The 21,385-nt window shown below is 37.0% G+C and overlaps 1 protein-coding gene across 3 annotated transcripts in view; it reads right to left on the reverse strand.

The window, feature by feature from the left end:
• LOC132145679 (phosphatase and actin regulator 4A-like) overlaps positions 1-16,794 on the reverse strand; it is a 44,087-nt gene extending 27,293 nt beyond the window's left edge. The window contains exons 1-2 of one of the 3 annotated variants that reach the window (XM_059556865.1): positions 16,441-16,794; positions 2,082-2,129 (exon numbers count right to left, since the gene is read on the reverse strand). In XM_059556865.1, the coding sequence (XP_059412848.1) occupies positions 2,082-2,094 (13 nt within the window). In that variant the 5' untranslated portion in view covers positions 2,095-2,129; positions 16,441-16,794. Of the gene's footprint in view, positions 1-1,620; positions 1,682-2,081; positions 2,130-13,329; positions 13,412-16,440 lie in introns of those variants that run through there. The other 2 variants (XM_059556866.1, XM_059556864.1) reach the window with 2 other exon arrangements.
• Between the last annotated feature and the right edge of the window lie 4,591 nt (positions 16,795-21,385).

The following is a 21,385-nucleotide window of genomic DNA, read 5'->3' on the forward strand; positions in this document are numbered from 1 at the left end:
ATTTTGCTGTGATATCAAGGTAATATTTCGATTCAGATGATGTATGGTTTCATACGACGTATACCAGCAGCAGTTACTGATTATACTCACTTTCAAAAGGAATTCAGCCAGGATACAGACAGATGTATCAAACACACATGATGTCCCAGCATTAGACACAACATCTGTGTCCCTGTTCTCTCCTTATCTGCTGTCCTGATATCTCTCTCTGTCCCAACGCTGAGGACAAGAGTCACCGGAAGGAATCAGGCCAAAACACTTAAAGGAGTAAATCCTGTGAAGGAAATCTCTTGGACTAAGTAGAGTCACTCCACTTCCGGGCACAATCCCTGAATTTAACTTTCATCACTATCAAAAAGTGTCAACAAACACAATGGTATTCTAATGCCTTTATTACTTGTTTTTTTAATAATCTTCTGAAATAGTTTGATGCAGAATATGAAGTATACTCCCATCCCATCACTGTAGCATGATCCTGACACCGCACAGATCTTCAGATGATCACAGATCTGCGGTCGTGAAAAGTGTGGGATGGAAACAATACTCGTTTATGTGGATACTACTCAAGACTGATGTGCTTTCGTGTACATTTGCTGATGAAGGTGTGAAAGAAAGATTAATTTGGTAGCCTACTCACGTGCTGTGGCTTTGTGTGTGTACAGAAATGATCACAACGTGTGAGTAACACATTTAAATCTCTTTCAGAAAAGGTCTATCATAGCGTGTAAGTACTGCACTGAAATCTATTCTCTGCTGTCTCACGCTTGAATGGCTTAAACACTTTAATATGTAAACGGACAAGACTTAAAACAGTGAGAAAGATCAGCTTGGTTGAGGAAGCAGCACTGCTCCGATTGTTCAGACTGGTGATTAGTTAAACACTACTGCGTGTTAACAGCAGGAAAACTAATTGTATTCGCAGGTAAATTACGTGTCTTAATGGTCTGACAGAACAATAAAATGTGACATGAATGATATTGTATGAAGCGTTGTTTGTTGGCATCACGTTGCCTCTTTATAAAAACAATGTTTGGGATACTACGTTCAAAACTTAGCATATAGACAGTTTGATGTTGAATACTCATCCAAGTTATGTGTGAAAACCACATTATGTGTGTGTTAAATAATATTTGTGACGTCACACACAATGGTACTGCAAGATGGCGGCACTTTGCTCAAAAGATTTGCTCCGAAAGCTATAACAAAACAGCCTTTTTTCTTCAAAATGGTTATATTAATCATGTTATATATGATTTATTTATATATAAATAAATCAGGGTGGAAATCACTTTCTTAAATAATGTTAACATAACTGACTGCTTCACTTCCACTTTAAGAGTACACACACATTTAGTGTGGAGCAGTACTGCTGCCCACACACACACACACACACACACACACACCTAAAAGAAAAGGAATAACGCACAAACTGAATGAAAAATAGCCACAAACCTTAAAGGCCACTTCTAGTTTTAAATGTTCTTCATCGTTATCAAGAAAAAAAGCACTTGACCTTCACTGGCAGACAACAGATATATATATATATATATCTATATCTATATATATTTACCCTCTTGCTGAGACGCAGACACCGAAGGGCAGTGAACTAGCGATTCCTACCTGATGAGGCAGTCTCCTCGTCTACAGAGTTACTCTCTTTGTCCATAAAGGTGAAATTCCCCACTGAAAAGCGAAGCTACACCGTGGCAAATGACAAGTGCTGAGTTTCCCCTGTGGGTGTGTCGACTGGGCAAAGCGTGATCAGATATCTCACTCCAGAGCCAACACACCTGTGTGTCACATGGTCAACTTCCTTTACGAGGAGCTCAGAGATCTCATAAAACAACACAGGATCACGGACACCACCAGCTCCTCTACGATCAACAATCCAACCAAACAGTGTCTTCTATCAAATATGTGGTCAAAAATATAAAAAGAGGACTATTCCAGGACTGACACAAATAGCCTAACTGAAAAATAAAAATAGTAATAATGAGTTGTCTGTGTATATAAAAGCCTGTGTATATCCTGATGTGGAGCATTCAAAGAGTGATGAGCACAGGTGTTTCTCTAGCTCTTACCTGGGTTGTCCATTCCCCCGTCAAGAACACAGCAGCAGGTAACGGTTCCTGAGGAAATAAGACCGAGACAGAGTGCTTGATTAGTCACAAACAGTGCATGTTCACCAACACAACGGCTGCAATGTGTTTAAAAGGTTCAGTCTGACATTGAAGGACACATCGAAAAGACATGAATGAAGACAGTGAAGGGTTAAAGCACACAACGCATCATTGCAAAATGCCTGAAGGGGGTTGTTTTGCGATAATGAACAGATGGCTATATATTGTATATGCATTTATTACTAATAATAATAAGCGAACATCGTATTAAGAAAACTTAATATGCATGAATTAGTACACACAGGCATTCACATGTGATTTACATAATCTGATTACAGTAAGGCACACTCATTTGCTAAAACATGTCTCCATTATTATGAATAATCATTAATTGCAGTCAAGTCATCATATCTGCAGACTCTTATGTAACTTCATATGATGTAGATATTTACCTCATTTTTCTGGACAGGAGCATGTCTTACTAAGCAGCATAATAGTTCTTAAGGGTGTTAAATGGCAACAATTACCCGTTTAATACTGCAAAGTAAAGTTGTTTTGAAAATCTGTATAATACACTATACGAAATATATAAATACATAAGAAATATAAATGTAACAGCATAAAAATGTATTAGTGACCAAAATTATCACGATAATGTTAAAATGTGCTGGAAATGTTAAAAAATTACACAATTTTTAGATAAAAAAAAAATAACAATAATTTTTGTTTCCATAAACAATAAAACAAATATTACCAGTGTTGTCCGGATTTTAAATGAAATCATGACAACAGTTGATCTAATAACATAGTTTCATAAAATGGTAAACCTCACATTTCAGCCTTTAAATAAAGACAAGGGTAAAGTCAAAACGATACCTGATTCATAAATGATTATACGTATTTTATATGCTCCATAAATAATTCTAGATACATTGCCTATATTGTTTAAATGTGTTTAATCCACATAAGCTTGTTTTTCGTCAACCGGTCAAAATTGACAGCAGGGCCTGCAAATACAGTCTGTTTTTGGCCAGACAAACACTGCACACAGGCTAAATGTAAATGTAACTCTCCGTAAATCCACTCTATGACACTAGGTGGCGCTAATGGGACAGCAGAATTACAGCTGTTTCCATGTAACCTATTATATTATATTCATATTATTCATTTGTATAATTCCCTTAGCACTCTTGTAAAGCCTCCCAGCTTTCACACACCCAACGAAACTACTCCGTGTGCTGTGCGCACATGAGACTGTTACTCTGCTTTATACTGGACAACATTTATTTATCCTTAGACGTTCAAATCACGACAATCGAATATGGTCTTATTGAGAATTAAAATATGGTAATACTAACCGTGTGGAATGATTCATCGTCAAACCGGTAATTGTTCACCCCTAATAAAAACGAATGGCTACTTGACTTGCATATTCCTTACAGCATGAACATGCTCTCACAATAAACATCATTCAGGATGTTACGTAATTGTGGAATTTTAAAGAGATGACCGGTTTCTTAACTGGTTTAATAGTGTCTATAAGATAATCACTCCCAAACACTACTAAAAGCTTTTATTTTATTTTATACACAACACCGATTTTTTAAATGATCCAAGAATACACTAATTAAATTGTAGTGTTTTTGTGTTAATGCATCGTGCTGCCTCAATTCTCAAACAGTTCTGTGGCTTTCCATCAAACAAAAGAAGGGTTTCAAACAGGAAAGATTGTCGACCTCCGTCCATAAAAACAGCTGGTCTCGAACGGCACGGAGAGCAGAAGGTGCAAAAATGCTGGTGCGGTCTATGATAGTCCCACTGAGCAATGAAATAACCTTGCACTGCATTACTTTGTATGTCCAAACATATAAAACTGAGAGAGAGACAGAGAGATGTGATGTTCAAGTGAGAATGAATCATCAGGTTCAGTTTCAAAGACAGACCAGAACATGAAGAGTTGATGAGAGCTGCTGATGAACATGAATCACACCGGTACTTTATTAAACAGAGCGACAGAAGTGGCACACTGCCTACAGAAACACAAGCGTTCGTTTGTAGACTGGTTATAGTCATGTAAACAACATGTACTTCAGGAGAGTTCACTGGCCGAGATCAGGCTCTGATCAGGATCGATTCTTGATTCGATTTTCTATACTCAATTCTCGATTCAACTCAATGAATATAGATTTAATACAAATACTATATTTATAAAAAAAGAACAGTGAACATAAGTTTACAAGTGGGTAATAGAAAGAAATTAAGAGCCACAAACCTGTATATTAAACTCTTTTATTTTAGGTACACTTGGGTACATTAAAACTGAACCCATCTCTAATTTTTAAACGCATACAGTTATGTTAAATAAATACAATACAATTTTCTTGCAAGATGAAAAATGTATGCTGAAAAAGTCAGAACAATCGCATTCCTCGATCAAACAGGATCAAATAATATACCATTTTACAACATTTGCTGTAACATCGAGGCTACAAGCCTACGAACAATGTAGGACAACTAATACTGGCTTATTGGTGATAGTTCACCAAAAAATAAATAAATATATGAAAAAAAAAATATGTATGTATTATTAATCATGTATAATAATTTCTTCTGCTGAACCAAAAAAAAAAAAAAGAGAAGATTTTTTTGAACAATATGGGGAAACAAGAAAGAAATTCATACACGATGAATACATTCAGATTTGTAGTAGTACTACAGCATTTCACCTCTGCATTACAGATCTAGGGCTGGGTATTGTTCAAAGTCTTTCGATCCGGTGCCAATTCCGATACCTCGGTTTCGATACCGGTTCCTAATGATACTTTTTTCGATACCATATGTTTTAAAATCTATTTCAACATCAACACAAATACATTAAACACAAAACTTTTATTTTTCACCTTAATTAAAACAAATTCTGGTAACACTTCACACTCAGGATAACATTATTAATACAACTGGTTTTGCTTTTTGGATAGGGGTGTGCCATTCAGGGCGGACTGGGACCAAAAGGTGGCCCTGGACTTTCTGGCCCACAGCAGCCCACCACATAATAATGCATCCCCCTGTTTTGATGTCATTTATTAATTTAATATTTAAGTAAACAGTTTGGGGATTTTAACCAATAGGGCAACTAACTGATCCTCCGTTGAAAAAAAAAAACCAGCAGCTGTTCATTTAGCGACTCCTAGTGAGCGATACATGCTCATCACGAAACAAACATTCTTCTAGAACTCACACTTTGCATTCAGTTAACAGATCCATACGAATCATGCATGAAATAGAAGTTTATAAACTCAACGATAGCTCTATGTGCTTTACAGATGAACTTGAAGTCTTTATTCATTCGAGATGTTCAATAATAGATAATCTTTGACTCGGTAATACAAGTTCATGATCCGATTAGTGAACCGATGATTCTTTTGAGATAAATAATTTTAAATTTTTACTCATAGTATCGAAGTTTTTCGTTTGATACCATAAAGGCATCGAAGTTCGGTACCCAGCCCTATACAGATCTCGTAAATAGCTTTGTCCTCGTCCACAACACTATCGTCGTCGTCTTGCTTGCTGTAATTGTGAGGCTGCACTGCTGACACCAATCCACTGATAATGAATAACTAAATAATTAGCGCAGATTAAACAGTCAACACTTTTACTAGAGGAAAGTGAATAGTTGCTTGAGGGTTTCATATGAAACATTTTTCCCTTTTTTTTCTTCCGCAGAAAGCTCAACTCTCTGGTTTCCCTGCTAAAGGTATTCAGAAGTGTTGCTGCTGTTCACAGAATCAGCATAGAATAAGCTACACACTGTTTGTCTGTAGGGCCTCCACTAATAAGCCTCTTTAAACAGAACGGCACTCGTTCTCATCTTTAAGCACCAGACTTATGTGCCCTATGAACCCTGGGACAGCAGATGTGAAATATCCCCAAGCACCCAGAGCTGGATCGAGGACAGCAGATCTAATCTAGATCCATCATGGGTACAAGCTGATTAAAGTGTCACACTGTCAGTAGGACGGCTCAGCTGCTGCCTCACATGTGATCAAGATAGATACTAGACATGTTCAAAGGGAATCACATGCTGAGTTTCATTAAAAGCATTTAATTATAGTATATTTACACCACGACATATTTGCTGCCAGTGACACAAAAGGAACATTTGATGTGATTCCATAAATGTATTTACAACATCTGCATCATACGGTTTATTTGAGCTTCAGAGTTGTGCTTCCAATGCTGGCGTTTCTATACATATGCAGATGTTTCATGGACAAGTTGTTCACTTTGGCTGATCATGAAAACCTCAAACTGAGAAGTCAGAAACCATATTTGCATGGATGATTTGAGGATCAGTCATCAGCAGTGAAAAAGGATGTGCCAGCCACGCATGACAACATTAATAAAACCCTATCCTACTAATAGCAAACAGACTGTTTTTTGTCTGTAGCACTCCAGTGGTCACTGAAGCGGGGAGCAGAGAATGTAAAAACAAACATCAATTATCAGTTAACCACTGACTATACTGACTACTTAAAGATCAATTAATCGATTAATCATTAACTGTAATGCTGCAAAATGCCTCTATTGCAGCACGCAGTCGTCAGTATGACAGGATGTGCAAGCCACACACACACACACACACACACAAAAACACTTCCTTCTTGAATTAAAGGAGTTTCAGTCTGAATAAAATGCTAGTAGCAGGATTATAAAATGAATAGATGTGATTATGATCATTTGATCAAATGAACAGAGCGCGCCATACGTTTGAGGTCATTTACTTTGTTGACTTTTCTAGCACGGATATGGACAAAAAAAAACTATCACGATTTTTTTATCAATTTTGCGATTTTGATTTTAATCACGATTTTGACACACACAGACATGCTTACAGTCATAAATGCATTCAGTATAAATTTGAAACATATTTCCAAAAGAAAACCAATGAGAGCTTTATCAAAAAGTTGTAAAATGTCTCTAGAACAGACATAAGACAAAATAATCACTAAGTAACGATGTCAAACTAAATAAAAATCTAGACATATGGCAAAAAATTATAATTAAAAAAAATCTAATAAAACCCGTGTTCAGGGATTGTTTTTTTTTTTGCCATGCATACATACAGTCGGCATCTAGTCATAGTTGGGGCGTGGCGAGGGTGGAGTCGGCGTGGGGGAAAACACATCAAACATCGTATGTATTTGAATGACAAAAACGTCCTCATGTATCCGCCGAGAGCCGCCTCACCTCGGCTAGACCTTCTGATATGTGCCGCTGGCTCTGATGTCTCTTTAGTGGTTAAACATAAAATATAATTTGTTTTGCGTAAATCTTACAGGTTGTCTTTGGTCTGTATTCAATTTATCTATATGTTAAAATGAAAATAAAAAAGGCAAATTTATATATTTCGTTTCATTGTAATGGCTGTATATATACACATATCCCTGAACTAAGTACATTTCTGCAGCTGTTATTATGCTTAAATGAAAACGAAAGGAGGCAGAGGTATTTGATATCCTATTTCGTTTTATTGTAAATATACAGAGAGGATAATTGCAGTAATCAAGGCGAGCTGACTTAAGTTATCAAGTACGCTGTTGTTTGCAGATTTACCAGTTTGAGTCGTCGCGGACATCACACTCCCGAGTCGAATGCACAAAGTCTGAACTACCAAGGATTCACGTCAAAAATCAGCGTACTATAGTATTGAGAAACGCGCGTAGACCTACGTCACCAGTCTATTTGCCTAATCTTCCCGGTACTTTACACCGCGGTGGAAATGCAGAAAGCAACAGGTCTGGTGGGAAAAAAGTTCCTGGACGCTTTTTTAAATGGGTATTGTTATACGGAAATCCTTGGCCTTTTCAGGTGGGTATACGGCATATACGTCCGTATCACGTAGACTTAGCAGACGCGTTTTCATGCGAGTTCATGTTTGACACTAGGCTAACGTGACAGTTTTGCTTAAAGTAGAATGATAAGGCTAATTATATATGCATGCACTTTCTGAAACAACCTTACACAGTTTTGATAACGTTAATAATGAACACAATGTTAACGTAGCCCACTGTGATGATATGCCGACTGCACACATACACATCCTTAGTCTTGGGATTTCCACAACTTCCCTTGATCATAACTTCAATTCAAAATTTGTTCGTTTATTGGAGGTACAGAAAACGACACAGCAACTTTTCGGCATGATTGTCCAGTGTATTTAAATTGGCGCCAAAGCAATGTTTTCCCCCACAGGCTAAATTCACATCTCATGACGGGGCGTTCATGGGGGTGTTCCCAGACCAACCATCTGTTATGTATTGGTCATAGAGCTCACTGTAGCAATGCCTCAGGTGTTATATGTTTTACCCAATATATTTATTGCCCAAGGTTCACACGTACTCCGTCTGCAGTGCGTATACAGTAAGTTATGTGTACACGGTTCAGAAGCAGCAGTGAGAGTGCATTATTGTAATGCGAAAGCACATTAAAATAATGAACGAGCACGAATCTATCCGCTCGCACGCAGATTTCCTTTGCTCTGTTAACAAAACCAGATGCGCGTACTCAGATCGTAGACTTTATAAGGCTCAGATACACTGCCTTACAACGTGTGTCCTCTCACTCTACCTGTGTCCTGAGCACGCACAACTCTCTCTGTGCTCATGCGCAAGATATTAAATATTTTAGCACCTTTCTATTTATAACCTTTTATGTTGTCATTTTTTAAAGCATGCAGTGTGATAGTTCTGATCCGTTAACATGGGCTCGAAAAAAAAGGCTACGCATCACAGACAGTGTGTGTGAACCTGGAGTTAGGCATATGCCCAGTCTGCTCTGTTCTCGCGCTCCACTTAGGTGCGCTGCATCCTGATTGGTTCAGAAAACATACTGCGGGAGGTCGGGGCTGCAGAAAATCGTGCTATAAAGTGATTTAGAAATCGCACACACTCAAATCGCGATTTTGTTTCGATTTCGATTAATCGCACAGCCCTAGAACACGCCTCTTTATAAATGGTTTTGTGGTGCTCGTTGTTGTATTTTAAAACACTATGTTTTCAACTGACATTATGGCACTTAAAATAAAATGATCCCAAACGTAATGTGTGTGACTTCGTTGCGCAGTAAGTGAACCGCTTCCATCGGTGCTGCTGAAGCAAAACACATGCTCACATTAAAGGTCCCGTTTTTCACACTTTTTTGAAGCTTTGATTGTGTTTATTGTGTGCAATATAACGTGTTCATGTTTTGCGTGTAAAAACACATTATTTTTCACACAATTCACTTATCTGTATACCACTGTTTTCACTGTCATAAAAACGGGCTGATGACTTCCTTGTTCTATAAATTCCTCCTTCAGAAATACGTATCGAGTTCTGATTGTGCCAGCGGTTCCTGTATTGTGATTTGACAGCAGCTTAGCGCACATTGCCCGGAAAGGTCACGCCTCTTACCATAATGTGGAGATGCATGCGCTCAGTGTTATTGTAAACATGTCTTTAATTTTACCCTATTAATTTGAGACCCGGAATCAGACCCGGAGAACATAGATGAAGAGGATCGAGTAGAACCTGTGCAAGCACGACTTTTGCAGGATGTTTCACAATGATAAGCTGTTTATTTAGTACAATGATTCGCATGGCTGCAGCTAAACCAGCATGTGGTTAAACAGTAAACAATAGATATAATCAACAAATAATTTAAACTGATCATTACAAACACCAACAATCGATGGTGTCTGGTTGAATTACTATACTTTTTTTTTTTTCATTTTTGTCGGATTAGTTTCAATTACCATCTAGTTAACAAAGTTAAACAGCGTTGCCCTTTGTGTAATAAGTTACAGAAACTGTTAAACGCACCAACTTAAATAATAAAATACACTTACGGGTTGTGGTCCATAAACAACACCTTCTCCAGACAAAGAGGGAACTGCTCCATCTTTCAAGAATTATCTTTGTGCAAATCCGGCATTAAACTGATTGAGATTGAGGAAGCTGTCCTCAGCAAAATGTGCTGCACATAGTTTTACATGTGGATTATAATTTTCAGGAACCGAGTTAAACATAAATTGTAACCATTGAGCTCTAAGTACAGCGTCCCTGGGAAGGCCAAACAAAGATGATTGGACTCAGAGATGAAAATAACAGAGTTTCGACGACATGGCGACAAACACAAACGCAGCTCTTCCTCTTCTCCGTGTGAGCGCAACAAGACCACGCCCCCTTTTTGTGTATTCCTGTGGGCGGAGGTTAGTCAAAAAACTGATCTAGTGACGTCATTACTGCAGGAACTAGAGGGATGTAGTCCATATATAAATAAAATATCTCTCTTGGCATTGAACTTTGAGCTTTATAATTTTACAAATATTATTTATACTCTAACAACAATATTACATACTAACTAAAGTTTGAAACATGGGATCACAAAGAACAAATGTTTTTGTGAGATTACTATGACCAAAAGCCTACTTAATTTGATCCCGCTGGATTCTGTTCTGGAAAATTTCAGATTTTGAATGTTTGCGTTCAGGTAGGCCTAGCCTATTTGTTTATAAAAATCCTGCATACAGTGCATTAGATCGTGACATTGTGTGCGTGCAGACGAGGACGAGCGAGCACGGGTTTGGCTGGATTTATTTGGAGATTAGTGCTCATGTCTTATTCTGCACAAATCCAAATGTTTCCATTTTCGCAATGTATATGAATGTTAAATATTATTTATAAATGTAAACCTGGCTTGTACTTAACACGCATTCGCATATGGATGGAAAATATCATCCTCTTCATATGAGCAAAACAGGCTCCAGCGTGAGCGAAACATCTGAGACTTAAAATTAAAATAGAAAAAAACCTTTTCGAAAGCGTTTACTTTCATATGTGCACACACAAATAAAAACAGAAGATGTGATCGTGTAAAATAAAGCAAACAAACAGAATGCAAGTTGTCATCCTTTTCTTTCTGTGAACTTACGGAGCCCCGCCACACTTCTGTGTAAATATGTTAATTTCCACAAATTCAATAAAATTTAGGCATTGTTTCTTTTCTTAAATCTTCACAGTCTAACCCTCTAATTTCGCAGGTTTATTTTATTATCTTTCACTTTTAATAGCATCTCTTACTGTGTGTGGTAAACATGGGAAGGGAAATGAAAGATTTCATGAATTAAGAACTTTTTTCCATTTTTTTTAATTTGTTCCCTTATTTCAGTTAAATCATGGGTTATTTAGGGAACAAAATTAATGAAACATGGACAGTTGCCACAAATTAATAAGTCATAGGAACGAATTAATAAGTTGTAGGAATGAATAGTCTATCTGTCCTGTGTCCCGCAGCCCTGCAGAGCGCAGTTATCTGATCAAATGACTGAGTTACTAGATTTCTATTGCTTTACATCTTGAAGAACTTGTGTTGTTTCTATTTTAATGTACTTTTAAAGTTTAAATCACATTAAAAGCTTAATTAGTACAATGTGAATTAATGATGATGCATTTACAGCTGCTGGTCATAATTAGAATATCATCAAAAAGTTGATTTATTTCACTAATTCTATTCAAAAAGTGAAACTTGTATATTATATTAATTCATTACACACAGACTGATATATTTCAACTGTTTATTTCTTTTAATTTTGATGATTATAACGGACAACTAAGGAAAATCTCAGTATCAGTATCTCAGAAAATTAAATATTACTTAAGACCAATACAAAAAAAAAGATTTTTAGAAATCGTGGGCGACTAAAAAGTATGAATATGAAAAGTATGAGCATGTACAGCACTCAATTCTTAGTTAGGGCTCCTTTTGCCTGAATTACTGCAGCAATGCGGCGTGGCATGGAGTCGATCAGTCTGTGGCACTGCTCAGGTGTTATGAGAGCCCAGGTTACTCTGATAGTGGCCTTCAGCTCTTCTGGATTGTTGGGACTGGCATATCGCATCTTCCTGTTCACAATACCCCACAGATTTTCTATGGGGTTAAGGTCAGGCGAGTTTGCTGGCCAATTAAGAACAGGGATACCATGGTCCTTAAACCAGGTACTGGAAGCTTTGGCACTGTGTGCAGGGGCCAAGTCCTGTTGGAAAATGAAATCTGCATCTCCATAAAGTTGGTCAGCAGCAGGAAGCATGAAGTGCTCTAAAACTCTGCCTTTCTCCAGACTCTGGGACCCTAATTTCCAAAGGAAATACTAAATTTACTTTCATCAGAAAACATAACTTTGGACCAAACTGTCAATTGAGCATTCTTCCCCATGATTGTGTACCCTACAGAACTAGACTGAGAGACTATTTAAAGGCTTTGCAGGTGGTTTGATTGAATTTGGGATTTTCCTTAGCTGTCAGTTATAATCATCAAAATTAAAAGAAATAAACATTTGAAATATATCAGTCTGTCTATAATGAATAAATATAATATACAAGTTTCACTTTTGGAATGGAATTAGTAAATCCTGATTTAAGGACGTTTAGATTACACATTACACAAAACTTGACGGATGCAAGAATCATTCTTTCTGTGGTTTTGACATGAGGGTAAACACAAACAAATAAATTAAAAGTGTACAAAACAGTGCAGATGGAACAGAATCAAGGTGCTAACAAATGTAAGGCACACGCACGGTCTAATTCGTTTCGTCAAACTGGTTTGGCGGCTCATGAACACTGTACACAGTAAAGAAAAAATGCAGCACCGCTGAAGATCTCTTGAATAACACACATTCACAGAGGGCATGTTAAGACAAATGGCCTCGGAGGAAAACCGACTGTTACAGGTCTGTGTCTGTGACAATTCTCTGGCAGCCCTGCCCATATTCAAATAAAAGCTGCCTTGCTTTAAAATGCTTTGATCTAGATTCAAATACAGCCAATGTGTATTTTAAAAGTACAACAATTTATCAGAAACTCACCTTACATTCATTCAAGACCCATTATAACACAATGACATATTCCTATCTTAATGGTAAATGAAGCAATAAAGCGGTCAACACCAGCATTACATGCACTGACACACCTGCAGCTCTGTAACGCTCCCCTGGAGAAGGAAACATGAGCAATGAACACCGTAGGCACCATTTTAATGACACTATACAAGTGTTAATATAAGAGCAAACACCAGACAGCCGGTGCTGTGTGTGTGTGAGTGTGTGTGAGGTGAACAGTATAACTTGGACTGCAGGCATATGTTAAACAAATTAATAATGATAACTAACCACGTGAATGAGTGAAACGTCCTCAGAGTCGAGAAACTGCCGTGCGCCGAAAGTCTGTCAGAAATGAGACAGAACTGGACTGACTGGTTGTGTAAAGTCACCTGGTGTCACTGCAGTATTTACATAGCTGTGAGAGTTTAAAGTACAAACTAGATGTTTAGCACAAGCCAGCGCAAACACACGGCACAGATCTAAAACACTGAAACTGTCAACGCGGCAATAGAGGAGTCGTTTATTTTCTTCACACAATGAGTAATGTGTGCAGTTTTCCATGCAATGAGGAAAGAGGCTGTTGGGTGACAAAAAAGCTACATAAATGCATCATAAGCAGAGTCCATATGTCCTGGGGCCAGATGCATACACTTCACAGTGTTATGGGAAGTTGGTTATGGGAACTAACTAGGGGTGTGCACGGATAGTCGAACATTCGAATATTTGTTCTGCTCTAATTATTCGATAAATAAAAATGATATTCGAATTTTGCAAAAAAAAAAAAAGTTCACAATAAAACCTAATTTGGTCACTTTCTGTGATTCTCCATGGCATATTTGAAGATGTATGCAAGCAAAAAAATAATTAATGAATGAATAAGGGGGCCATTCACATATCACGCCTCAAAACGTGTGGAAAACGCTAGGCGCGCCGCTTTCTTCTTCTCCAAAGCGTTCGTGCAGTTGCACTCCTGAGGCGTCTGTCGTTGCTAAGCAACAATGATGCGCTCTCTCCATGAAGACGCGGAAATGTCAGCAAAGGATAAATGGATTTGCAGCACTAAAAATCGCTTTCAGTAGCTCTGCTACTAAATTTATTTCAAAATGGCAATACATATACAGCTATGATCAGCTGTTCCTTCATCTTGGCTGAGCTTTCAACGTTGTTACGGGAAAGGATGAAACTGATTGGTTAGTTCTTGTCACATGACCCTCGGTGCGCTTGCGGCATTCTGAAAAGTTTAACTGTTTTTAACTCGATGCGGTGCGGACCCGCCTGGAAAAAACAGGCGCGTTGCACCGCACTTTGCTTTGACTTTATTATTCCCATTGCAGAGAAAGCACTTTCACACACACACACACACACACCTTACATTCATTAGATCCAAAGCAGGTCAAGATTTTTTAAGCACACTGGATTAATGCAGGGTATGTATCTTTCAGAACACACTTGGTCCAGAATGTGTCAATACTCAACTTTTGAGCTCAAATTATAAAAAATACGTGCGTTCATCTTTTGCATGACGGGGGCATAAAATTAATGCAGATGGGCCGAATGCAGCCCGCGGGCCGCCTGTTGAGTATCTGTGTTATACACCATTAACTTGAACATTACGCTACATCGTGTTTTGTAGCTACTTTTCTCATGTTTTCGTCGAGGAACCTAAGCTGTTTGGTCCGAGGGTCTAGGGCGGATGTAAGAAGAGGAGTTTTCACTGCATTCTCCAAGTTAGCGGTGTTTATTCGTTGCTTGAGAGATTCTGCAACAATGTTCTTGAATTCGGTCACTTTCTGTGATTCTCCACGGCATACAGTATTTGTAAGTACTGTAAACAAGTACTGTAGAAGTCCGCAGTTCTTATTCATTCATTAACTAATTTCTGTCTACAGACATCTTCAAATATGCCGTGGAGAATCACAGAAAGTGACCAAATAAGGTTTTATTGTGGATTTTTTATTTATAATTGTTTTTTTAATGACTGACGATATGCACATTATTTATCGGCCGATATTTATCGTGCACCCCTAATTTGCTGTTCAAAATAACATTTCTCACGGTGCATTTCCACTGACAAGTAGCGAGCGCAGCGGAGTGAGCATTTTCAATTAATTTTGCGCAGCTTGTCAGTGAACAACGGCTCTGTGTAGTGAATGCTGCTCCACGTCAAAGCGCACGGGTGATGGAGATTTACCGCTGATTACAGAAACAGCTTTACTGATAAGATGCTGTAGTAATTTCTGTAGTATTTCTTACCTGAATAAAAACTAACTTAACCTGAAAAACAGTTTCATAGCTCTCTTTATTCTATTGCATTAATTTGTGCTTTTGTTTACAATTTTTTTGTTTGTATCTGTTCTTATTTTATTACTTTTATAACTTTTTTATTTATTTTTTTAAATGAAACCTTGCGTTGAAGAAAAGTAGATTTTTGTTTGTATATGCAGGCAATTATATATTAACGAAAAAACAATCAGAATCTGCAAAAATCAGTATTGGCAGATCACACTAACAAAGAAAAAGGAAACGGAAATTGCATTCGGTGCATCTCTACTAAAATGCCATCATAAAGATAGAGTGCCCTTCATCATCCTAAAGAGCATCAAGAGCTCTGAGCTGAAACGAAACAATCCTTCATTGTCTGACACTCATTAGATGAACTGGCAGGATGAATAGAGGTTAAATGGGACACACTCAAGCTTGAACTAGGCCACCGATTGAACAAAATCACAGCAACAGGACACATTTTGATTTATGATTAACTCACTGTGCATTCAGATGGACCAAACAGCAACAAAGTCGCAATGCATTGAGCTGCACAGTGTTTGCATTAATGCAATGCATCCTTCCCAGAACAATCAGGGTATGCCCAGTCCTGCTTTAAATGTCTCCAGCAGAAAACACACCCTGAGGTTGCTCTATTGGTGGGTGTAAGTTATACCTGAGCACCACCTGATCCTGGACCTGCTCAAACTTGCCCAGGACAACAGAAACCATGTGGGGAATGGATTTATTTTTTCGCCTATCAACTCTCAGTGGAGAAACGTCATCCAAACTGAAACTCATTCTACACAGACTATAAATCAGAGCTGATGTTCATCATTATCTGATTCAAGTCACTTTATCATGAATCAAATTAACGTTACGTCACAACTTCATTCATACATATATTCTTTAGTTGGTGTGTGTTTAAAAGTGTTGCTCTCTATATCCAGGGGTTTACGTTCTCTTTTAAAATGTTTATTGTTGGGATTTCCTTGTTTGCTGGTGATGTTTTGAAACCTGACAACAACAGGTTGTTGAGCTATTAGCATTTAGCGGCTAATCATTAACACCAACTCAAAACATCAAAACACCTGTTTATTGATAAGCACGACATCACATAAACTGAAAAAGCATTACCTGTGTGGATGTATTAGTAGAATCCCTCCATAAAACTTGTTCTGAGTCCGTGAAGAGTTTTAAACGCAGGTTAACCTCGCGGCTGTCAGTCAAACTCTGTCAGCTCCACAAACTCTCAGAACGAACGAGACGAGATTAAATTAGTAACATCCGAAATGTCCTTGCATTAATATGTCCTGTACCAGAGTCCTCTCATGGCGCAGTTGTGGGTGAGTTATTTCAGTTTACCCGATAAGAACTCGTGTTTATCGACCGCAGCGGTCAGGTTTCTGCCGTCTCTGATCAGCGGTCGAGAGATCACGGGTTGCCAGGTGTCTCACCTGTAACTCCTCCTCCGTGAACCTGTGCGGTGACGCTTTACCTTAGCCGAAGCCTGGCAGGTCACGTGACGAGGAAAAGCTCGAACTGGCTTGCAAGATCACACGGTTGCCAGGTCGCAGCCATAAATCCCTCTTCAAAAATGTTTGAATTGCAAATGTATTTATTTTATATAATATATTTACATAATAACATTTTCTACGCAAGTTGTAACATATGCTACTGAAAAATGTTAATGTTTATTCATGTTGATATTATTTTATTTTAATGTTATTGTTTTGTTTATAATTTCTATATTTTATTTATTTCCAGATGAATAGACTGGACAATTATGAAACATTATCATTTTAAATATATATATATATATATATACATACACACACATCATATATATATATATATATATATATATATATATATATATATATATATATATATATATATATATATATAAAATTTATTTATTATTATTATTATTATTACTAATGTACTTAAACATTCTTGACATCATTACAGAAATAAATTGAAAGTATTTTTTTAAGCACTATCCTTCTTTTACATTTGTTCTTTACCAGTATACAAAAAAAAAAGTAAATAAATACTTGGAAAATAAATGATTGAATACCTGTATTTTCTTCGTATTATTATTAAGTATTATTATTATAAATCACACTTCTGCGCTTACAGGACATCAGTGCAGAAGGACATCAGAGTTCTGGTGTGGGACTTGAGTTACTAGACACGCATTCCATCTAGTGGAGACATTTAATACTGCAAGCCAAATAATGATAATAATAATAATAATAATTCTTATTATTATAATGATGATAATAATAATAAATTGAGAAGCTTATTGCTTAATTAGTAGTATCACTTGGGGATATCTATAAACTCTATAAACATAAAAAAGGATTCTTAGTTGAGAAATGGCCATAGCAGTTATAGTTTGCAATCATAATCTCATCAGTCAGATTTTTAATGAATACTACCAGCAGAGGAGATTTTGCTCTTGCCAGGGCCACCTATATGTGAAAAAAATAGCAAATCCGAAAATGACATTTTCTGTCATGTAAATAGATTATACAGAATATTCACTGTAGCTCATTTATATCTGCAGATCTTGGTGAAATTGGATACAGATGAAGTAAAATGTCAAGCTGCTGAAGGATATTTCACATTCTGGAAAATTTTACTGCTTTTTCAAACTGCTGTGTAATGCCAGATGGAGAATCTCCAGGGGATTGTGTTGATCGTGAATGTCCTGACATTATGATCGTATGATTAGAGCTTGAATAATGGAATAGGATGGGGACGAGGACTTGATCGTCTCTTTGAGAGCATGAGGACTGAGGTTATTTATGTCTCACAGATCAAGCACAGGTGTCAGTTAGATAACAGCCATCATCCAGTGAAAGTCTTTCCACTTGTGTGCAAGTGGAGTTTGTGCATGTACAACCTTTCAGACATGAAGGAAGTGTTTTAATAACAACTGTGTCAAAGGCAATCAGCTCCTAAAATATCTGAAAAACGTATCCTGTTCCTCATACCGATTTAAACGTGATGTTCGTCCAGTGGCTATTTTAATAGTTCCTCACATTAAAGGAGTGTTAAGAATTGAGTGTGCACAGACTTGCCTGAAGAAATACCACTTATTATTGACCTGTCGATGTATACTAAAAGTGAGGTTAGAGTAGCATGTTACAGTACTTAAAAGGGTTACATTAAAACATTGCAAGATACAATACAGCACATTGCATATTATGTCACTGAGTTATTAGCTGTTCATTGTCACAGAAATGCACAGAGACGGTATGAAGTCTTCTGTTGACTCTGGGTGGGCTCACTTTCATTTCTGATTTTATTCAAGCTAAAAACCTTTAGCCTCACACCCCTGTCCTTATCTGTGAAAACCGTAAGTCTCCATGTTTAGAAACATTCTGAGATAAAAGACAAAGCAAAGCATGCTTCATGTTAAAAATAAGGGGTATTTTAAGTCTCAGAAGACAAATGAAGTCAATGAAGTGCATGAAACATCTATAAATACAGCACCAGAAATATACACAATGCATGCTGTTTTCAAAAGCCTGTCCCACCAGGATTTGACTCTCTACAACGTTTAGTGAATGTGAAAATCATTGTTATGAGCAGTCAGAAAAAGAGAGGCTTCCTGCTGAACTTCTCTCATGAAATCTTACTAAGCTGACCTACGTACAGTACAATAGTAAAACACTCCTTTTAATATACAGTATGTTCTCAATCTCTTTTTAATCTTTTAATTAACACGTAATCTTATATTCAACCTGTGTTAGGTCATAATAAACTGCCTTGTCCCACTCATGTCAAAACAAATCATACTTTAAATGTACTTATGCAGTTTAAGTTATATAACCTTAATCGGCATGTATCTAAAGTTTTCTGTAGGTGCAGACTGTGAGCTCCATTGGTTGGTATTACTGACACTCGATGACCTGCATTTTGTGATTCATTTATAAGTGTTTTTGCTCATTTGTAGTATTACCCAAAGCACCTCCACCTAAACAGGTAGGTTTAAATGGCACTTCCCTATTTCTAAATAATAGAGAGGAATGCAAGTTTGATGAGGGTGGAATCACAGTACACATTGTTTCCATAGAAAGTGCTCATTAAATGACCTAATCAAGGGTGCAGTGCTTATTATATATACATAATAAGATATATTATAGGAATAGTTCACTTAAAAATGAAACCAACAGATTTGGAGAAAGCATTACATCCCTTGCTCACCAGTGGATCCTCTGCAGTGAATGGGTGCCGTCAGAATGAGAGTCCAAACAGCTGATAAAACATCACAATTATCCTGAAGTAATCTACACCACTCCAGTCCTTATGAAGCAATAAGCCATTATTAAGATGTTTTAGCTGTTTCTTCCCGTTAAAAGTCTATAATAGATACATGTCTTGTCTGAATCAGGAGAGAAATCTGCACAGATCAAGTTTAACAGCTATGAACAAATGTGTCATGGATTTTGATGTCAGAGACAACAGGGGATTGACTTTTTCACCGGAGGAAGCATTATTGTTTATTATGTACTTGTATTTTATCCAGAAGTAACGGTTTGAAGTTAAAGATGTTTTAATGATGGATTGGTTTCTTACAAACAGGCAGCTTTTGCATTCACAAGATGTTAATTTTTCATTTTTATCAGCTGTTTGGCCTCTCATTCTGACGGCACCCGTTCACTTCAAAGGATCCATTGTTGAGCAAGTGATGTAATGCATTTCTCCAAATCTAATGAAGAAACAAATGTATCTATATCTTGGATGGTCTGAGGGTGAGGGCATTTTCAGCATTTTATTTAAGCCTATATGTATTTTATTAATTTAATGTTGTGACATTTAATGTTATTATTCTGTTATCTTAATGTTATTACAATGTATCACTTTCTAACAACAAGCGAACTACAATAATCTGAAGTAACAACAACCAGGGCCCTATAGACGGCCAAAGAAAGACTTTGTATTGAAGTAACAGTATCTGAACACGAAGTAAAAATGTTTAAATGGTTGAGAAATACTAGGCTATACTGTATTTCACGATCCAACAATACTTCATCACATCATTTCTAATTTTTTAGACCACAGAAATCATTGTAAAAGAGCAGTTCACGATGGGATATATGACATCCCAGGCTTATCAGGTCACAGTGTTTAAAGTAAACGATGCATTCCTCAAAGACTTTATGAGAAGTGATTCATCATGATCTTGCAAAAAAAAAAAAAAAAAAAAAACTTTCAACAACCACAATCCATTTCAAATCACAATCTATATGCTCATTTTTGATATTACAGTGTATTGTTTGTGTAGTTGTGGTTTAGTGCAGCTCAGATATTGTCTTCTTTGATGATAAAAGGTGAGTTCGCACACTTTCAGTTTACAGTCTGAGATGTGAACGCGGATCTATCAGTCTAGACTCCTAGACCTGCATGAAGCATTGTCCAAGACTGAAGGAGTTACAGTTAACAGTGCTGTTTAATCCAGAACTAGTCATAATCTGTGTCTAAAACTACTTTGTGACTCATACATCTGACGTCATTGTCTGTGCATGGAAGGAAAATGATGAAAGTTTCCAATGTAATCGGCTTTTCTCTCAACTCTATTCCCACTCAGAAAAAATAATAATAATAACAGGATTGTACATTTAACAAGTTAGTGTTAACTATTAATCTTATTCATTAACAGGATCGCCTAAAAAGTATGCCGGATATTTAAGTCAAAGTGGGAGAAGATAAAAATCTTTACTTGATCTTTATCTCTATTTTATCTTTGTTATTAACAAAGATACACATTACAAATACACATAATATACAAGTGTTTGGTGTTTTATTAACATTAAATGAATAATTCACCCAAAAATGTAAATAGGTTAGTGTGTTGTTTTTATACCTTTATGTACCCATTTAAAAGTAGCTTTAAACCTGAATGAGTTTCCTTCTTCTGTTAAAAGTAAACCTTATTTTGAAGAAGGTGTAAAAAACCAAACAGTTGCTGGTTCACGGTGACTTCCAGAGTATTTTCCCCCTACTATCAAAGTCAATGTGGACCAGCTGTTTGGTTAGGAGCTTCTTTAAAATATCTTCATTTGTGTGC

This window comes from Carassius carassius, chromosome 8, assembly GCF_963082965.1.
Source record: "Carassius carassius chromosome 8, fCarCar2.1, whole genome shotgun sequence".
NCBI classification, from domain to species: Eukaryota; Metazoa; Chordata; class Actinopteri; order Cypriniformes; family Cyprinidae; genus Carassius; species Carassius carassius.